This window comes from Saccostrea cucullata, unplaced genomic scaffold (genome assembly GCF_032062105.1).
Source record: "Saccostrea cucullata isolate Sc308-1 unplaced genomic scaffold, CSIRO_AGI_Scuc_v1 ctg1020, whole genome shotgun sequence".
Lineage (NCBI taxonomy): Eukaryota > Metazoa > Mollusca > Bivalvia > Ostreida > Ostreidae > Saccostrea > Saccostrea cuccullata.
Genome location: NW_026931054.1, coordinates 187,750 through 209,487, shown reverse-complemented (window position 1 = coordinate 209,487; position 21,738 = coordinate 187,750). Strand labels below are relative to the sequence as shown.

The window sequence follows — 21,738 nt, the reverse complement described above, 5'->3', positions numbered from 1 at the left end:
CGTACAGCTAGACGGACGGACGTACAGACGGATGGATGGACAAACATCCCATTACTGTATACCGCTTCTTCCTGTATTTCAAGCAGGGGTAGAATAAGTCATGTTTACAATGAAGAAAACATCGAAGAGTGAATTTATAATAGTGTTTAAAATGGGTATTCGGAACTAGTAAAATAAGAGCACGGAAATATTTCGATATCTTCCAGTGTTCTAAATATTTATTTTTGACAAGTTTTTAGTATATGTTAGAGTACATATCAAACAAACTTTTGATACCTAGAACGTTGGATTATGTGAAAAATTTATGCATCTACAGAGGTTTTTCTGCAGACTTACACGTCGCGGTGATTCAGATTTGTTGCATTGTAAAAGTATGTCGACTGTTTCAAGTACGATAACGAAACCAAACTGAGGGCAAAAAATCAAAACTTCACATAATTCAAACACTCATGAATAAGCCTTCTTACCATAGAAATCAATTTATTTTTACACCGTTGAATTTATTAATTATCAGTCCTTAAATTACTAATTATTCGGAACTGGCCAAAATCCGGAACTGGCCAAACGACTGTACATTTTTTACATATTTCTAGTGCATGTCAACTTTGAAAAGTTCTCAGGCATTGTTTACAATATTACCAATAATAGGATGATACTTTAAACAGCAGTAGGCTTAAATTTGTATTATATGCCTTCCAGAACAAAATTCTTTGATTACTACATATAGGAGATAGGAAGTAATATCTACTGAATTGTTTTTAGAGAGCCTTCTTAGATTTAGGCAACTAGACTAAATAAGGGGTTATAATCAACTATGGTTATTTAATACTATATACATCATAGACCATTTGTTGCTAGATTAGTAGTCAACATGAAAAAATAAAAATAATTTCAAGGTTTTATCACAGATTGGTTTTCCACTAAAATATTTATAAATTAGTCAAATTCATATTGAATTTGATAACTCTATCCAGTTGAAGGTACTGCAAGGAATTTCTAGTCTTTTGTTCCTAATATGGAGAATGAAGTTTCATTGGGTACTTCATGTCACATATTCCTTGATTTGAAGAATATGTTATCATAATATGTTATTTTATGTCTTAAGCACAAATAACTCAAACATTACCAAAATTCAACACCAGTCATTAACAGAGTTTTGTGTATAACAACAATAGAATGTCCACTGTGATGTAGTACTGAGTGTTAAATTTATTTGCATTTTGCATCATCTTTGGTGACATTTTCTTCATTATAAAATTCTAGGTACATTCCTGTTTTGAATTAAACACATATTTTGTGGACAATCACATTTACATTTATCTCTTTGAAATTTCATGCGAGAAAATTTAATTTACTTTGTTTATTATCTCACAAAAGTTATGTTTTCCTTTTTTCAGAAGAGCAGTGGTTTGCGGAAGTCTGGACCGTTAAAGGCGCTGTCTACAGTTTTCACCTCATCGTCATCTACATCATCTCCTTCTTCATCACCCATCTCATCAGAGCAGACCCCCTTAACACAGACAGCCCCTGTCATTCCATCAAAAACACAGGAACCGGTCACCACCACAGAAAGCAAGGACGACATTTCTCTGGCTGTACAGCCACAAAAGAGACCAAAGGAAAATCCATTTGGAACTGTGTCCAACATGTGGAGACCCATGTCCATGTCTAAAAGCAGCATAAGACAGACGGAATCAGAGGAGACAAATTTCAGAGTGTATAATAACTTTGATGCCCTCCGTGATATGTCGTCAGGGAAAACGCCACCGAAGGAAGAGACGGTAGTAGTGACACAGAGCAAGTCCAAGCCGCAGGTGATACCAACAGAAGTCACGAGGGAGAGAAAGGGGTCGTTATCAGAGGAGAGTCATGCCGTGGTGAGAGACAGTATCAGTGTGAGGCACTCGGATTCGGTCAAACAGATCATGGCTAGAACTTACAAAGCAGAGGAATTTGGAAGTGCTACCAAAGATGCAGACAGACTGCTCTCTGAGCTCAAACAGACAATGGAGACACTGAAAGACTCGCGCATTGACCGAAAGTCAACTCAGTTTGATATGTGTAAGGATGAACTTACAAATCAAGTGAAAAAATTTGTTATGGATGTTAAATGTTTGGTCAGCAATGCATCACAAACCAAAGAAAAAATGACTGTGAACTTAAATAACAGCATGCACACTCTAGCGAGAATCTTTCTTCATACTCAAGCCACCATGATAATGATGGAAGCCGTTCATCAAGCACAGCATCTGGGTTTTGAAGTCATCAAGATGACCAATGCTTACAAGAGCACGGTGAATGCGGCTCAAGCAGCGGTGGGGAAACCAATAGCAGATCCTCATATGAGATATCTCATGAGACAAGCCACAAATCTCGCACAACTCATCAGTGGCTTGCTCAAATCACTCAAGGCTTTAGAGCAAAAATGAAATTTCAGAATTCAAAGTGTCATCTACAAACACTGCATTTAAATTGTCAACATAATTCAGTTTACTGGATTAATCTTGGTCAGTATCCAATTTCTTGTTTCATGGAGCTGTTTGATTGTTGAAGTATTTATATCATTTTTTTTTTCATAGACAAATATGGTTACTATCATTATGGTGTTTCAATTTTGCGTTATTTGTGTTTAACTATGATCATATAAAGTTTTGAACAAAACATAAAATTACATGGTTGTTTTTTTTAAATCAATTTTCATTAAGTTTTACAAAGTTCAGAATTTTTTTTTGTTTATAGAATATGGGAACAATTAGGGTTTATATAATGGTTGTTTTTTTATTAAATATAACTAATATATAATGTGCCAATACTTAGTATAGGTTGTGTCGTTTCATGTAAATTATGATGTATCATATTAAAAAATGTTTTTCTCAAGAAAGATGCTTTAGTATGGCAGTTCATTGGTGTTCTTTACAAAATCAGAATTATTATTTATAGTGAGACACCAGAAAATAATCTTTAACGATAACATGAAATTTTAGATTACATCTGTTTCTTTAGATACAATCACCAAAAGAACTTACAATACAATGTTTGACTGTGATATATTTGTTTATATATATAGTACCAAATTTTTGTTTGATACTCAATATTCTTTTGTTATGAAATATAAATATATTTATTATCAATATTATGTTATTGGATGTACTGAAATGTAATCGGTTTCTATAGTCTTATTTGTTATACCTCTTTACTCTTGTTCAAATTTGATTGATAATTAAATGTTCATCAAATGATTATCAAAATGCCAGATTTGTACCACATGTTCCTGTTAATTTTGCTGGTAATACATTTAATTATCATTTTTCATTTGTTCTGGTTGGTCTTCATATCTGATTAATTTATCTGAAGTTCATTTTTTGTGTTCATGAGAATTTTATTGGTGTTTTGTATGCATATTATCCTCTTAATTGACATATACAATCAAAATAAAGTTTAATATAACTTTATTTCAATTGAACAAATAAAATTTAACAAAGTACAATACATATGCATGTCCACAGAACCAATTTAAATATATATGTAGATCTGCAATCATTGGCTTACAATCCTTTAATAGATCTTTTTTTTTACTCTCTCTCTCTCTCAGTTTATTTTGTTTCTATTTTGAATCTCTTATAAATGGACATTTTAAGCAAAACATATTTGATACTACCATATATTTTCTTTTGTAACAACAAAATTTTTTTTTAGTATACATATACACCCATATTGAATCAACCCATCTCATACATAGATAATACAGCAATAATGTCACTAATAAGTTGTTTTACTGAAGGAGTACAGCAGCTTTATTTACAGATTTTTTATGTATGTCATTCAATATATGCCAATGTAACAAATTAATAATTAAAAATATTTTATAATGTTTATTTGTGTTCATTTATTGTCTGTTGGTTATATTCTGTCCCAATTGTCAAGGATTTTCCCACACTGAAGTGGTTCCTAAACTTCATAAAAACCTTTACACATAAAGATACAATGACAAGTCCAGTAAAAGCTCTACTTTGCCCCTTTCTTAACTTCTCACTAAAATATTTACTGCTTTCACTCAAGGACAAACTTCAGATTTGTGTGATGTCTGTACACTCTATACAACCATTCCTCATGATGAATTAAAAAGTAGGCTTTCTGATGTCTTAAACAACTGCTTCTTTAATAAAAATGTCATGTTTTACATAGGTCATCAACAAAATAACCTAAAAATTACTCTGATTCTACACAAATGTACTGTTTACATTTCTATCTATTACCAGAGACCATGTCTTCAAACAAACTGTTGGAAGTCCAATGGGCACTAAATGTTCTTCTTTATCCAGCATATCTGCTTTTACATTCTACAAAGCTGAATTTATTCATAAACTTGGTGTGACCTTCAACGGCACATTCAGATATTGACTCAATATTTTCCAGTGAACTTGAAATAAGTTTGACACATACTAGTACATTTTATTTTACAATAGAAAAAGGTGTTGCTGGTAACCTAGTGACCAAAATTTTTGATAACTTGATGACTTCAACACTATCAACTTCCCTTAATTATGAAGCAGTATACCCTTATCATCTGAGTATGGGGTTTATCTCTTCCTGTTGATTCGATAAGAACATGCTCTGAACAATTTCTTAACCGAGGGAAGCTATCAACAAACAAGTTGATAAAACAAGGAAACAAGCATTCTTGTTTAAAGTCATCAGACTTATCAATTAACAAAATGTATTTCCATTCATATGTTGATTCAATGCCTCAAAATGAACTTATAATGAGGACTCCACTGAGTATTCTGTATTTGTTTCATACTTTGGTGTTTTACTGACTACAAAGCATAAGACCAAACGTTTGAAACAAAACGACTTCAGCCTTTCTGTCGTCAACCTTTTTGTGCAGTAATATTTTGTTATCACCAGCATAAAGTATTTATGCTGTCGAGGTAGCTCTGGATAGAATCGATTTTTAACTGAGGAAGACTACTGACAAATAAGTTATGTTCTCCTTTGTTTCACTTATCCGAACATAAAATATTTCTATTCTAAGTCTTAGAGAATAAACAACAAAACACAGATATATAATGTGTTGTACGCCTATCAACCAATAAACACGCGAAATTATCAGAGATGTACTGGTAGCAGACCTCAAAAGTCAAAAAGTATTTTCAACTACAATCTACAATGTAAAATATTGAACATACATGTCAGAATTATGCACCATTTTAACAATATTTCCATAACTTTTTGAAAGTTAATTTATTTAATTTCTTGATAATTCTACTGAGATGTAAATTTCTCCAAGCGAAAAGTCAGAAGCTAAGAGGCCTTACCACGAGTGCAAGTTATACCACTTTTCCAGCAATCATTGACAGGCACGTAGCAACAGGGGGCCTGGCCCCACTTTTTTCCCAACAGTATCTATGCTATAGAAAATGTTCATTGAAAGGCTGGTTGACCCCCTCCCCCCCAACTTGGAACTGAAAGAAGTTGGCATTGAAAAAATTTGGCTTCTAACCCCCCCCACCCCCCACGAAATACAACCCCCTTGTTTTTTGCTTGTCAACTTTTTCAGGTAAGTAAAAAAAAAATTCTGGATGCCCCCCCCCCCCACTTTCAAAAACGATACTACGTGGCTTATTGATGCCCTTGCAAAACCTAACAAACAAAACAGTGATTCCTTAAATAAATAAAAAAAAAGTGTTCGAAACTGGTTGCTTAATAAATTACGCGTACAGAAATAGTTCGAATAATTCAACAAGTAGAAAATGATTTATGTTATAAGAATTTCAACAACCTCGTGGTCGTATAATGACCTTGTTGACAATACAGCCAATCATATATGTCAGCCTTTATTTGACTGACATATATATACCAAGTGTTATGTCTTTGCTTTTTACTAAATCTGACAAGTGAATGTTTCGTTTGTCTGACTATAGTGCGTGGGGCTCACGAATGGTGTGATCAGTCAAAGGGATGTTTGCTCCTCCTAGGCTCGTGGTTCCACCTCTTCAGTTTCCATATTTTTAATACAAATTGCAAACTTTCTCTTTAAAATACACAAATATCATTATGGTTTTGTTGGGCTTAAAACCTTATAAAAAAGAAGGCTCTTTTATAAACACCTGTTTAGAGGAGAAGAAAATAAAACTATATGTAATTAAATGCCTATTAATTTATTTCATTGATGGATTTATTTATTGGATTATAAAATGCTACCATTTTATAAATATTGGATAACATTCTTCCAATCAGAGAGGAAAATTATCTCTAATTAAAATTAACCAACCCAGAAAAAATTATTCTAATGTTTTTTTTTTCAAAGTTCAGAGCTCAGTTGCTGAAAAACGTGTCTCGTCGGCTCAACTTCACATTAGCCAGGTGTCGATAGCCATATAGAGTAAACAAAATCATAAAATGTTCTTCTTAAAAACATGTATTCAAAAAAATCTTTAATTCTATTGACTCTTTGAGGGATGAAAATACAGTAACTTGAAAAATATAAAGGGAACAATATCGCAGTCTTCTTTTTACGTCCGTCAAGCAGACATAATGTTTAAACAACATTTGATTGATTGAATCGGCCATCATTAAGTCAACTGAAAGAGGTCAAAAGGGTGGACCATCTATATTCCACGGCACATTGGAGCACGGGCATATAAATGGTGAAAAGAAAGCCCGATTTATGCGCCCTCAGATCGGTGCATCCCTCCCTTGAATGGGGAGGATTAAGCGCGATCTCACGCATGTGATGACTGAGCCCCTTTGAGTGTTCCCTGTGGACCGTAAAAGAAGTGTTGGCCATTCACCGCATCGCTTCTATCAATGTGGCAATAAAAACAGCGATTTCTCATTTGAATTGCCGATAGGTAACATTTCCTTACAATCAGGGAATTATGTATAAAAGTGGTTTCTCATTGTAAATATAACTACCAGGGCTAGGACGACTTCCTCGCATCATTCTACAACTTGATGCAGACAGCGAGCACCCGGATCACAGGATGTTTGGACAAGTACAAAACCCCCAGGTACTGGACATAGGACAATCAAACCAATCAACGAGTTCTTTGCTGAATTTTGTGGATGTCGCTTCTTGTAATATAAAAATGGCACTAGATAGACCTTCCAAGTCAAAGAGGAAAGTCAACCATCGAAAGTACCTCCAGAAACAGTTGAAGGGCTGCGGAAATGTTCAGCAAGAGGATACTTCTCGAAGAGCGCCACCTGGAAGTCAACAAATCAGATTCGTTAAAAAGGAAAGCACACAGACTGGTCGTCAAATGAAATCCCTTCAAGCTTTATTTGACCCAAGAACTCTACACGAAAAATGCTGTGCAGATCCCGGTACCAACACTCGTGGATCTAAAGTGCCCTTGCGAAAGCGAGATCTCCCTCCATCCTTCTTTTTGGAGCCATCAAAGCTTGAACATAGAGACAACCTGATGGAATCTTTAATGTCGGTTGATGATGAGTTACTGAATTCGCTGAATCGTGTCCCGGATCTAGACACTCTTTCCTCGGATACATTGGACTCTATTCTCGGTAACAATGATTTGGACGACTTCTTGAACGTTGGACAGTGGAGTGATTCCAGTAGAGACAGCTCCGAAAGTGACCCTCGGTCTCCAAACCCAGAATACGGTGTCTGGAATAGTGCCGTCCATCTCAATGAAAACCGTATTCCCGAATACGCACAAGAACATTGGTCACCCAATAATTCTTCACAGGTGGCGTTTTCTGAAAATGTTGGTCACTTGACGTATCACCCAGCACATTCACTTTTAGTCGAGGATTCAAAATCAAGGGAACAAAAGTTTAACAGCATAGAACCATATCGGGAATCCTCCAAACTACCTACATTTCCACAGGCATTCTTGGGAAGAACAGATTGTATTAACCCGAACTCTGGACATTGGAGTGAAACTTCTATTCAACAATATTACACATACCTGTGACTTTTTTTTTATATTATACGAAGTATATTGTGTTACATTTAAGTTTAAATCTTAAGTTGTTTAATTTTTTTGCATTTATTTATGTGATTATAATGATTGCTTTTGTTCTGTAAAATTCAACTAACATACAAAAGTTAATAAAATTTGTTAAGCCATTTCTGTATTTCTGAGTAATTTGATTGATTTTTTAGGGGGGGGGGTGTAGAAGTCTAGGGCGCATTAAGAAACATCACTAAGTATTGTGAATTTTTAGCTCACCTGAGCCGAAGGCTCAAGTGAGCTTTCTGATCACATTCTGTCCGTCGTCCGTCCGTCCGTCTGTAAACTTTTCATATTTTCGACTTCTTCTCAAAAACCGCTGGGCAAATTTTAATAATCTTTGTACAATGCATCCTAGAGTGAATGGTCAAGTCCCCTCACAAGGGGAAATAATTTAAAAAAAAAAAAGACAAAAATATAGAGTGAGGTAATTAAAAAATCTTCTTCTCATAAACCACTGGGCTATAAGAGCTGTAAATTATGCGGAAGCATCCTGAGATATTGTTGATTCTAAATTATTAAAATCCTCACCCCCGAGTGTAGGGCAGAGTCACAATAGGGAATTCAAGTTTTACATTGAAAGATATAGGAAAAATCTCAATAACTACTAGGCCAGAAAAGTTGAAACTTATACGGAAGCATCCCGAGTTATTGTAGATTCTAAATTGTTCAAATCATGACCCCGGGGGTAGGGCGGGGCCACGATAGGGAATTCAAGTTTTACATTGAAATATAATATAGAAAAAATCTTTAAAAATTTTCATCTCAAGAACCACCAGAAAAGCTGAAACTTATGTGGAAGCATGTTGGGGAAGTGTAGATTTTAAATTGTCCAAATTATGACCCATGGGGTAGAGTGGGGTCACAATATGTATTACAGGGGGTAAATCTGGTAAAGAACAGCATGGTAAATGCTACTCAGGTGAGCGATGTGGCCCATTGGTCTCTTGTTATGACGTTAAGGTGTTAATGAGTCCAGTATTTTCCATAAACACCCAATAACTGATTAGTAGGAACTTACCTAGATTAAAAAAACAACAACAAACTTCATCTAAGGTAAAATATGTTTTGTGGCAAACAAGATGTGATTCCTGGAGATAAACTGCATGCATGGTATCTCACTGTGGGATTAATGAAGTTCGGCAAAATATATTTCTTCCAAAGGGCAAAAAGGAATATCTAAAAATCGGGGGGGGGGGGGGACATAAAAACAGCAAAAAAAGAAAAGAAATGGAAAGTTAACAAAAGTAAAAAAGAATTCTTTCAGTAATTATGGTGATGGGTCCTACAACTATGCTTACGTATATAAGATCGTGTTTGTCAAAAATTGTTTTCCACTCTGGCCCCGCCCCACCCGGAGGCTCATGATCAAACTCAATCTACACTACGCAACGAAGCTTTTGCATGCATTTGTTTCATCTCTAATGTACAGTTATATATAGGAGGGCAACCCCCAAAATGGACGGGGCTAGCTGGTCTTTAAATAGACTGGTCTCAGATAATGTCTCAGATTATTTAAGATTTCTAACGCATCTATACTGCTATAGCTATCAGGTTAAACTGTATGATTTAAAATTTTGATATTAAAAAATGCCCTCCTTTCATACTATAGATGTAAAATATGAAGTACTCTTGTAAATCGTGGAAACATATATTTTAATTAATTAAATTACATGTAACATTAAATGCCTTGCACATTCTTAATATTCCTTACGCCCTCATGTACAATGTTACATTCCTGTATAAAATTTTGTATTTCGAAGAGATGAAATAAAAAAAAAAATCTGATACACTACTGGATGTTCCATTCTTTGTATCGTGTGTATATATACATGTATTTTATAGACAGTTCTCATTAAATCTCTGTTGAAATTACTTGGCAAATTGATATTTTTGTTGACTAATTCGCTCAAAATGAATGTCATGCATTTTTTTTGGGGAGGGGGGGGGGAATACGTGAAAATTCCGGCGCTATATGTGTGAATCTGTGCTTTTCTGCAGGTGCCCGCTTCATGAAGCACTCAATTTAAATAATGCTCCTCTACTTTAAAACCCCTTTTCTCATCTCTACAAAATGTGAATGGTTGATTCTTGGATTCACTTTCAATGTTTAATCGTTTGTTACTGTCAAGAGCAAAATAGATCGGTTGAAAAATGGGCTCTTGTGTTAAAATTTATTCAGGAATTAAGATGCATAAACTGACATTAAACACTCGGTCCAGCGATAGTATTTATTTAACGACACCTTTAAGAGGTGTGAACTTCATTCTCAAACTCAGAATCATTTGTTATTTAAGAAAAGTTTGTAAAATAGCTTCTATCGTTCATTGGAGTATGCATGTATAACTTACTGTAAATGGTCAGCAAAAACAGTAAAAAAAAAAAGGGGGGGTTGTATACGGCATACAGTTACACATTACTGTAATAGATCACCCCAAAATCAATCTTATCTTTTATGTATTTTGTACATCAGGTCAACATGAAAACATAAAAAAACATTTATAAAACACAGATATAGGTTAAATATTAATTTCTTACCGTATACATGTAAAAATTAAAAAATTAAATGAATAAATAAAAATAAACAAATAAATAAAAAAAATAACTTGGCGCCTAAATAACCAATTGTCAACCAACCAACTAAATAACTAACAAAACTGATACCTTAAATAAATAAATAAAAAAATAAATAAACAAATAAATAACCAACATGTTTTTTTCAACGAATGCTGAGCATTTATATATTTAAAAAAAAAATCAATCTTATCTTTTATGGTACATCAGGTTAACATGAAAACATAAAAAAAAAACATTTATAAATGAATTAAAAAAAAACGGGCCTAAATAACACCTGAAATATGAATCTGTAGGAAATAATTTACTAAACTCGTGGTTTTTGAGTTTGCGGAAATGCCCGATTTACGAAACCGGGAAAGGAGATCAAGCATTGACATGTTTATATCAGAATCTCTTGTACGTTTGTTTACAATGCGTTCATAACGTGGGAATAAGCAAGCGTCTTTTTGACATCGAAGGAAAATCACCCGGATAAATAACAAAACGGTTTAAACTTGACAGCAAGTAAAATAACTATATTTTGGTCATTTCCCATTTCCTCTCATTTGCAATGATATAACAGGCAGAAGCTCTGAAAGGAAGGAGAATGGCGGCAATTGATTTATCCAAAACATTTGATGAGATGGAATCGGACGAGCTCAGTTTGGAAACTTCAGTTCCGACAGATTTGACTCTTTCCCCAGACAGAGAAAATGGACATGCAGAGGATCGCAGGGATCGGAAATCAAAAGTAACTCGGCAACTAATAGAAAGAAAACAACTCATGCACGACATGCAGCTTTTAAGAATTGAACTATCTCAGAAAAACTTGACATTAGAAAACATGAAAGCAGAATCTCTGAACAAAGTAGAGGAGCTTGAAGAAAAACTGAATGATGCATTACACCAGAAACAAATTCTTGCTGCTCGTCTTGAATCCCAATTAGCTATTCAGGAGCAAGAGTCAAAAAGGCGTCAAGATTTGATCAAAGGAGAGATGGAAGAGGTTCGCCAAAGGCAGAAACATTTAGAGGCGACAAATGAACGTCTGGAAGAAAAAGCCGGGAATGTCAGGAGGACCCTGAGAGACTTATCTCTTACAGAAGATAAATATTATGAACTTAGAGGACAAAGTGAAGAAGATTTATCACTACGAGATTATGTTGCTGTAAGCATTTAAAAAATGCATTGATTTCAAGTGAAATGTTGTACTAAGCATTCCTGTTTATGCAGAAGTTATAACTTCATTGTTTTTAAGGTTTAAGGAAAATTTTGATATTAATTCTTAATAAAAAAAAAGAAACTTCAATTCATAAAAATCTTATTGCCAGTAAGTTTTGTATCCTTCACACTTTGATTTTAATTTTAGATGAAGTTATTTGAGGCAATCCGTCCATTGGAAACAGAGATTGATCAGATGAGGTTAAGAAACAAAACTTTGGAGGATCAGAATAAGTCATTTTCAAAAGAAGTACTGGAGTTGCAGGAGGTATTTTGGGAATCTGTTGCCATTTTAAAAGTGAAAAAGGATTTTTTTATTGCAAATACAATGAAATGCTATATCTAGTTTATTTGTGTCATTATAATTGTAAGTAACTCTTAAGTTTTGTTGCTATGTAGAAATTAGATGGAGAGCGCCAAGAACACGGTGAATTGCGGATAAAATACCAGAAGATGGTGATTGATTTCTCAGACACAAAATCTCAAGTCAAACATGATAACTTCAAAGTAGAAAATTACGACAGAGTCAAAAGGTTGGTATAAAATTAAAGAAGTTTGGGAAGCATGAGTTAAGCATATTACCTGAAACTTAGAAACAAAGAAAATGAAATGTTCACATAATTTTTGTCTTTCTTTAGTGAGAAAGATGGTTTAGAGCAGGATCGATTAGATATTCAGCGACAACTGTCAGTACTAGAAGGATCTCATCAGACTCTGACCAAGGAGAGGGATGATCTACATAGTGAGGTATAAACTCTGACAATATATATCATTAAGAAATTTATTGTGGTTTTGCGTATACAGTAGGTACTATCTGAAAGAGTTGTTGTCTAAGGGAGAAAATGAGCACCAGAATTACCGGTAAAAGGGAATTTCATTCAGAATTCAGAATAAACTTGCAAAATATTGAGTGTACTCTGAGATATGAAAGAATCTTTTGCACCAGAATTTTTTTTTTCATGAATATATGTTAGAAATGTATTAAATAAGGTAAAATTAACCCCTTGCACATATTTTTTCTCTCCTCAGCTTTCTGCAGCTAAGCAATCCCTGTCGTTGCTGAAGCAGGACAAAGAGTACCTGACAAAGCAGGTGTCTGACCTGACAAACAGGTGTACGTATGCCGAGGACAAGGTCCAGCAGTCTGGTCATCAACTGGAGGACGCCAAGAGGGCCAGGGAGGAGATGTACGAGAAATACGTGTCCTCAAGGTAAACAACGCATCAAATCAAATGGTGTACTATGAATTATAATGGATAATGCTGGAGAATAAGGGTTCTAAAGTTGGTTGTATTAGTGGTTTTAAAGTAAAATTTTAAACACTTTAATTTACATGTACCGCACTAATAACAAGAAAGATAACTTTGATCAGTTTCAAAATTCCTTTTTCTGCACTTACAGATGTTTTAGTTGGATCTTTAATTCATTATTTTTGGTAATTCATGATTTCAATTCTATTTTGCTGAAAAATTACTGCTTTGGGCATTTCTTGATGTATCTATAGTACCTGAATCACTCTCTTTTGAACTACTGTGTCTGGCCAAAAATTCTATCAGATTTATGCCAATATTGTTGGCATACCTTTAAGCAAGCATAATACCAAATTTTACACCCACTTAAGAACAGCTATACAACATTATGATTTTTTAATTGTATCTGTATTGAAATTGTCTTGAGGATCTTTGGGTATGCAATCAAAAAAAGTGTGCTGTTGCACCAGTGACCATGAAAAAAAGTAACAAGCAAGGACTTGGGGAAAAAAAGTTGAAATTTTATTTGCAATAAAAAAAAATCTGATTCTTAAAGTAAGAATGTCTTGTGATATTGTTGTACATTTATTTTGAAGGGATCAGTATAAAACAGAATATGAAAATAAGCTAAGAGAAGAACTTGAACAAATTCGACTGAAAACAAATGGAGAAATTGATCGACTTCGCACCAGCACTAAGGAGATGTACGAGAGAGAAAACAGGTATTTATACACAAATAGAACTACAGTAAACTCGGTTATAACAAAGTCTTTGGGACCTGAGAAAATTACTTCACTATATCCGTAATTCGTTATATCTGTATAAGGAATTCGTTGAAGTTATATAGCTGGGGATCCAAGATAACTTAGCTATATCTGTGAATTTGCAATATCCATGTTCACATTAAACAAGTTTTACTGTTTTGATATTGATATTTTTACACTAGACATCTGTTTTGGGGGAAATAGAACTACTGTGATATTGGTATTGACACATTTTGATTTTTGCAGAAACTTACGAGAAGCAAGAGACATGGCGATATCTGAGAAAGACAGAGCAATAGCAACAGAGAGAGAAACGTCAACAAAATATGAACAGCTACTCACAGAGTAAGTTACTGATGTTGATGCAAGTTATTTGGTACAAATTTTTGTGGAATATATTTACTTAATGGGTCAAATTTAGTATCAGAGAATGTTTTCATGGAAATTATGAAACAAAAAAAAAGAATTTTATATAAATTGACTGAATTTAAGAAAATAAAGAATTCTGTACTCAGTAATGTAGTTGTAAGAAAATTCATTTCCCAAAAAGGAATTTACAGAGGACATCTGTGATGTAACAGACAAAATATATCTGTCATTTTCTTCCAGCAGTAGGGAGCCAGAAAAATGATGTACCGTATAATCACTGTTAACCGCCCTGGGCACCTAGAAAATTGCAAAAGGGGGGCGGTTATTTTAGTATTCTCTTTATAATATTTAATGTCATATTTTAACTTCAAAAAATCTTTGAAAAAAGAAATAAATTCAAAGAACCACTTAAATAATGTTTAACTTTACTTTAAGTGAAGATAATCAACCCAAATTAAGCTAAATGATTCATTTTCCACTGAGAAATTGGATTATAGACAGGTTTCATTTTCAGTTTCTTCAAATTTTGGCAGATACTGTAAAAGTGGTTATTTACGCGTGGGGGAAATTTACACTACTTACGCGGTTAGCTAAAAACCGCGTAAAATACCCCCGCGCTTATGGTCACAATTTCAATCTTCTGGAATAATTCTAGATTATTACTTATACTGTTAGACGGGTTGAACCATTCGTATTTTTATCTTGGTATTGGACGCACGTGAATAGATAAATATATCACAAACTGTGCTAAAACGTAATTGTCCGAGTAGCGGTAATGAACTGTAATTTTAATTGATAGAATTTAGCGGTAATGCACATCTGTTTATTATGTTACTAGTGCGAAGAAAAACGCATCTTCATATAAAATATTTTAAAGCAACGTCACGCAATTATTTAAAGCTTCAAAACATCGATACTCATTTTCATTTCATTTGTATATTCGTTTTTAGCTTTCTCAATTTCAAATGATTAGTCCAAAATATTAAATAAACTCAAGGTCACTACAATTATACCTATTAAATTAATTGTAAAAACTCGACACCTAGACACAGGTAAGTAGATTTCACTTTGAAGTTTGAGCTTGCGTTAATAATTACAATAAAGCGTACACCAGTTGTTCACACTTCACCGTATTTGACTGTACCCATCGACATTATATATTTATTAATCCAACAGTATAAACAGTATAAATTCTTATTGATTTGTTTAGTTTGTTTGTAATTTTTTTTGTGTCATTTTCAAAGGGGAACAACCCGATGTTAGTTACGATATCGATGGCCGCGTAAATTTTTCTCAGTAACTCGTGCGACCGCGTATATTATACCCACGCGTAATGTTTGATGGTCACAATCGCGTACTTAACAACCAGTGTAAATAACCACTTCTACAGTATACTAATACGATTCTAGATGATTATAATCACTGTACAGGGGGCCCTTATTTCCTGACAATTGAAAAAGACCTAAGGGGGCACTTATAGGGGGGAGGCGGTTAATAGGGATTATACGGTAACCATTTTACTTGATTTATCATGATAATATCAGATTGCACATGCTGAATTAAAACAGATCTTCAGTTGGTAACACAAAAAGGGGTATACCATCTAAATCCAATGTGTATTTCAGGTTTCGTCAAGTGCAGATGCATGGAGACAGTAAAACAGCTGAACTACAGAATGAGATGAAGTTGAAAAGTTTTGAGTTGGAGAGATTACAGATGGTGCACGAGGAATCTCTACGCAACCTAAGCCAGGCCAAGCTAGACATAGAGAAGCTAGAAAAGAAGGCGGAGGTAAGGTCTTATTGACAGTAAATAAATACTATGTTTTATCTATAGATGAATCTTAGATCTTTTCACTTGTATATGAAAGTAAATTTCTGTATATCGGTGGATACATGCTACTTGTAGCAAAAAAGTTAAGAATTATTTGATTGTGTGTGTTCTAAGGAAAGTTTTTTATCTTAGCTACCAATTTTTCCTACATTATGACTGTTTTCAGGTTTTAACTAAGGAGTACTACACTCTCCAAGCTGGGATGGATAAAAAAGTGGCTGAACTTGAGGCTCTGATGTCGGAGAAAAATGCCAAAATCCAGATGTACGAGCGAGTGGAGAAGGAGCTGGATGAGGTCGTTCTTCAAGCTGCGCAAGGTTAGATATAAAACAAGAAATCAAGGGGGATAATTCATATTCTTTTTATTTTTGGGGGAGGGAGGTACCTGTTTGCATCAAAGGTTTTGATAGGTACCTGTGAAATTTTTTTATGTGTAAATTAGGAATATAAAAATCAGATACCATAATTCAATATTTTGATTTCAGTTGAAGATGACCAAGAAGCAGAAAAAGTTTTGTTTTCCTATGGTTATGGTGCTAATGTTCCTACCACATCTAAAAGAAGACTGGAACAAAGGTATTTTTCCCATCAGGAAGTTATCTTCTTCATCTTAAAGTAGGATATTTTTCTTGGTGATATGGAAGTAGGATAATTGTCATGATTCATTTGTTTTTAAAATAAAGCCTAAGGTCATGGTCAAGGATTTATGTCAGGCTAATACCAATGTTATATATGTTTCCAAGCCCAGTGGGGAGTCAGGGAGAGGGAATGTATGATTCACATATAATTTTTCAGAAAAAATATTACTTAATAAAAGGATATGAAATATATTTCTTCCCATAATATTCTTTTTTTTGAGAGATTGAAAAATATGTCTTTTGTAGTGTTCATTTAGCTAGAAGAGTGTTGGCTCTTGAAAAGATAAACACACAACTCCGACAAGATTTAGAAAGAGAAAAAACCAAAATAAAGCAATTGGCAGAGGAGGTATGTTTATAGATGTATTTTATGTTCTGTTTTGATATGAACATAATATGAATACATAAATTTGTAAAGTGAGTAATATAATTTTACTTCTTTTCAGCTTAAAAGCAGTAATTCAATATTAGACCAAGCACAGCAGCCCTATAATTATTTGATAGACAGTATACGTCAGAGAGATGCACAAATAAATAAAATGAAAGAGCACGTAGCTAACTTGGAGGCTGACGTACAGTGAGTGTATATTTATGGATATTAAAATTCTGTCGTCTTATTGTAACTTGTTAATGGTCTGTGGTCATCCATGTCACAGAAAGTTAGAAAATTTAAATTGGAATTTCTTTTCTTTATTAGATATACCAAGCATTATTAAAAAAAACTTTTTTCTCTATTTAGAATTCTTTTTTTATGTGCTGTACATCCTTTTCTTTCAGACAACTTGAAAAGGAGAGAAATGATCTTGTCAGGACTAAAAACAACATGTCCTTGGATTTAGAACGCTTATTGAACCAGAAAGAGGTCAGTCATCCAGGAAAATTCATTGGAATATAAATACACAAGGTGTAAATACTCTATTGGTTGGGCAATGTTGGCTAGGAACATGTATAATTATGTGTTGGGTTGGGTTACTTCCCTTTATTAAGCATTTTAAATTGCAAAGATAAACTTAATAGTCGTCACTTTACAAAAGAGCCACCCTTTTGTTTGTAAATGAAAAGATTGCTACATTTGGACACATTTATGAAGAATTCTTTTCTCTGGTCAAATAAGTGCACAAATACCAAAGTAAAATTTCAAGAAAATATGTGATGCAACTCATATTTCAATGATTATCCAACTATATTAATTTTTTGTTTGAATTGCTCTGTAGTTTTAAGAATTAATAAAAAAAATTCTGTTTGCCTTTTTAGGAAATGTCTGTCATGAAACAAGTGGTGATGAACTTGTCCAATCGTCAGTATGGAGAGAAGAAGACAAAGTCACGTGACCTAGCAAGACCCAAAAGTCCATCCTCACACAAACCGTTTGGATCCTTCGAGCTGCATGATGAACCAGAAGTTGTTAAACCTGGCTTCATAACAGTTGTAAGTACTTAATTAATGTGTCTTGTCATGTGCTTACAGATTTTCATGATTTTTATTTATGTAAAAAAATGTCGATATGGTTTACGTTTCAGTAAAAAATGAAATATCAAATTCACTTGGAAAGCCTGACTATTAAAATCATGACCCAGGAAGTTAATGTTAGACTACTGTAGGGGTAAAAGTTTTACTCAGAATTTTTAGACTTCTGCAAGAACAACAATGCTTCATTAGTTAACTTGAAGTTAAACCTAAATATACTGATGTTTCAAATCACAATGTAAGCATTTTGAAAGGGGGATGGGGGTAGGGGTGTTAAAATATTTATTGGTAGATGACTCAAATAAGCATTATGACCAATGAGTTTCTTTTTTTTTTTCAGACAAATGATAAATCTCATTGGTCGAAGAAACTAAAACAGAAGAATGTAGAACAATCCACAAAATTCTCTAAAGTTTACGCCACAGCCAAGTCCTGACCAGAGTAACAAAGGATGACTCAACTATACAGTACCTGTAGTATCCCTGGTGTCTGGAAAAACATCTTAGGAAAAAATCCATACTGAAAAGTAGGACAAATTATTGACTGAACAGAGCCAGGAAATGAGCAGAGCCAGGAAAAATGGTTTTAATGATTCAGAAACTTTGATGATTACATGTATGTGACGAGAAGGGCCCCAGAGTGTCTTTGTTTGAATGTGTTAAGAATCAAACAAATATTTCTACGATTATGAATATGAGGAAAAAACCTTGGGTTGAAGAACAAATGACAAAATCATGTTCCAGATTTTATTTTAATGATAGTTATGTATTCATATACAACATATTAATTATATTTTTAATTCATTCAACAAAAAATAAAGTTTATAAATTTTTATATATATACATGTTTTGATTTGAATATTGTATATTCTTCAGTCATTTATCAGGTAACTGAAAAAAGTATTGTTTTTCCACGTATTCTAAGAGATATTTTTTGACAGTAAGATGAATTGATAGTGGTTAGGACTAGGTGCCTTGTTAATTTTATTTCAGTCATACCCCATTAAATGGGATGTATATCACTAATTATTAGTGTTGTCAAGTTAAGTAAGAATATGACTGAGATCACAATAGGATGCATGCATTTCCACAAAAACTTAACACAAAATAACAAACAAAAAGCCATTCTTAATGGTGTGTGAACAAAAATGTTGACCTGTGTCTGTAAATGACTAGAATAAAACAGTAAACTCTCTAAATTTTACAGTCAAGCACTTTTAGGGTTTAAATGATTGGTGGATTCCATCTTCTCAGAATGGCTCATGTTAGGTGGTGGTCTGTGTTTAAGGGTTGGTGTTAAAAATCTGTAAAAATCTTTATATCCCACTTGTTGAGCTTTGTTTCTCCTTTCATCTTCAAATGCTATATATCGGACTTCTCTTTCTATTACTGAAACAAAAACAAAAATAGAAAGATAAACCTTAAACATCTAGTGTAATGGATTGAGATGCATGTCTATGAAATTCAATACTAGTATTGACAATTATGTAATTTCAGTGAAGCACCATTACTTCAGGGCAATGTAATAAGTTAAATCCCACCTATGTCTGGTTAACTTAGGGGAAAGGTGCCTGCTATTTAATATAAATGCAGATGAAAATGCCTGAAACCTCTTGAAAAACCCAAGACAAGATTATAAATTATAGATTGCTTTAATCTTCCTCAATTGTTCCGACACTTTCTGTCTATTAATCACACAAAAGCTGGCCTGTTATTGATTTAGGGGGAATCTGTTATGTACATTCCTCTCCTTAGTTAAAATTTTAGTATTATTTTGGTCCCTGAGAAGATCCATAAATTCAATTATATTGCAGTGCCTCTTCCTTTGCCTTAGACTTCTTGGGTATTAATATTTTCATCCAGATATTGATGAAGAGAATTGACTACATAAAGACACATTGGAATTCGATATTTTTTACTAATCTTTTGAAAACAGGGATTAGAACTCGTGATAAAACATTTTAAGTGCCAGTTCATTTTGTGTGAATTTATTGAACATTTTAAGAATTATCAGACAACTGAAACGGTAGGGACAAGTAAGAAAATCATTCAATGGTGATAACGTTAAAGCGGAATACATACTATCTGCATTTATCTTGGGCCAAAGGATACTAAACACATAAGTATACTTCAGATACTAGTCATATCAGTTAAAACAAAGTATCATACTTTGATTAAATACACCTTAACTTTAGAACTTAATACAACTACAATAAAGAATTCAGGGTGAAATATACATGTTCACATAAACTTTTAATGCAAAGAAAAGATTACATATGTACCCCTCCCCCCCTTTCATCTGAGGAGAAACTTACGTTCTGGAGAAGGTAGCGTGTTATGGATTTCCGTGTTCGATTTCCTAAGGTTGCCATAGAGATTAAATTTCCTAATTTCTACTTGAACACTTGGTGGTCTAAATATTCCTGGGATAACCAAAGTCTCCTCCGTCCGCGGGCGCTGTCTGCCCCGCCGGGTCTCTAGAAATAGCCGAGATCTGTCTGGGAAATAAATAAATTAATCAAATTAATAAATCAATTTACATTTCCTTAAAAAGAGTGCTCAAGAAATATTGGAATTCTTATAAAAATGAAAACAAGTCAATGCACCTCTATAATTCATAATTTTAAAATTGATCTTTTAATATGCATGCACAACATTAAATGCAACTAACAATTGCAAGATTACAAATCAAATCTACTTACCTCTTGATATGTCGGGGAATTTTATGACCATTTCTACCCCGATAATTAAAATGGTTGCGTTTGTAATTTTACCCACGAGTTTTAACGATCCGACATAGTAATTTAAAAAAAAAATCTGGTAAGTAAAAGATCACATTTCCGAAACCAAAGATTTATAAACTGACGCGGAATTAAAAGGTCCACCTAAGTCCTAATGCTCTTTATTGCCAGCACATTAAAACGGCTTAAATGTTAGGATTTTAAAACTTAACTGTTTACCCGTTGTTAAAAAGAGTTACAGTATATCATAAGCGGGGTAAATCAAACAATGGCGCTAAATGATTCTGGTCTTTATAAGATTTATGGCTTTTTAAGTGAACATATCCACACCGTGCGCTTACAGACAAACAAATGTCAATACAATGTCCGAGAAGCCCTTTCTGTACATGTATATTGTCAAACCCGCTGCTGCGCTCCAGGCTCATTTGCAAACCTTGCTATGTAAATACACATTTAGAACAAAGAGCCTTTACAGGTTTATTTTCTGGCCATCCATTGATTGGAGTTGCACGTAGACTATTATAATAAAAGAAATCCGTGTCAATATTTTCTCTGCTGTAACTTCAATTTATACCGGGTTTAGGCAAATACAGTTAAATCCGCTCTCAAATGGTAAAGTTCGAAATAATTACTGGAGGTCCTATTTTTTCCTTTGTATCTTGTTTATATGTTAACTGAACGGCGCTACTTTCTAAGACTACCAGAGGGGGCTTTGTTTGCAAAAGAATGAACAACAGAAACATGGTCAGAAATCGAAATCTTTTCGACATTGTTATTACATATTCAAACATAAAATAGGACCTGCCTCCTTCCTAGGGATGTGTATTTAAAGTCACATTTGAAAAATATATTCTTCCGTATCTTAAAAAAAGGAATTCGTATAAAATGCATGTAGTTATCACCCCTTGCAACGGATTGTAG

General features: G+C 33.8%; 4 protein-coding genes across 9 annotated transcripts in view; 3 read left to right on the top strand and 1 right to left on the bottom strand.

Moving 5' to 3' along the window:
* LOC134231205 (uncharacterized) overlaps positions 1 to 3,873 on the top strand; it is a 49,121-nt gene extending 45,248 nt beyond the window's left edge. For all 6 annotated transcript variants that reach the window (XM_062713131.1, XM_062713129.1, XM_062713130.1 and 3 more), the window contains one exon: positions 1,398 to 3,873. In XM_062713131.1, the coding sequence (XP_062569115.1) occupies positions 1,398 to 2,429 (1,032 nt within the window). In that variant the 3' untranslated portion in view covers positions 2,430 to 3,873. The remainder of the gene's footprint in view (positions 1 to 1,397) is intronic.
* A 3,113-nt stretch (positions 3,874 to 6,986) lies between these two features.
* On the top strand, positions 6,987 to 7,940 carry LOC134231197 (uncharacterized). The gene has a single exon (XM_062713116.1). It carries the CDS (start codon positions 6,987 to 6,989, stop codon positions 7,938 to 7,940), a length of 954 nt encoding a protein of 317 aa, XP_062569100.1.
* Positions 7,941 to 10,997: 3,057 nt separating this feature from the next.
* On the top strand, positions 10,998 to 18,632 carry LOC134231204 (progesterone-induced-blocking factor 1-like). Its single transcript, XM_062713124.1, has 15 exons — positions 10,998 to 11,703; positions 11,905 to 12,024; positions 12,156 to 12,289; positions 12,395 to 12,503; positions 12,786 to 12,967; positions 13,603 to 13,728; positions 14,017 to 14,115; positions 15,765 to 15,930; positions 16,139 to 16,289; positions 16,458 to 16,548; positions 16,857 to 16,959; positions 17,057 to 17,187; positions 17,388 to 17,472; positions 17,865 to 18,038; positions 18,418 to 18,632. The coding sequence occupies exons 1-15, from the start codon at positions 11,143 to 11,145 to the stop codon at positions 18,511 to 18,513; spliced, it is 2,328 nt and encodes a 775-aa protein (XP_062569108.1). The 5' UTR covers positions 10,998 to 11,142; the 3' UTR covers positions 18,514 to 18,632.
* Positions 18,633 to 18,945: 313 nt separating this feature from the next.
* On the bottom strand, positions 18,946 to 21,187 carry LOC134231193 (uncharacterized). The gene is made up of 3 exons (XM_062713114.1): positions 20,779 to 21,187; positions 20,392 to 20,574; positions 18,946 to 19,465 (listed from the first exon to the last, which is right to left on the bottom strand). Exons 1-3 carry the CDS (start codon positions 20,807 to 20,809, stop codon positions 19,284 to 19,286), a joined length of 396 nt encoding a protein of 131 aa, XP_062569098.1. The 5' UTR covers positions 20,810 to 21,187; the 3' UTR covers positions 18,946 to 19,283.
* Between the last annotated feature and the right edge of the window lie 551 nt (positions 21,188 to 21,738).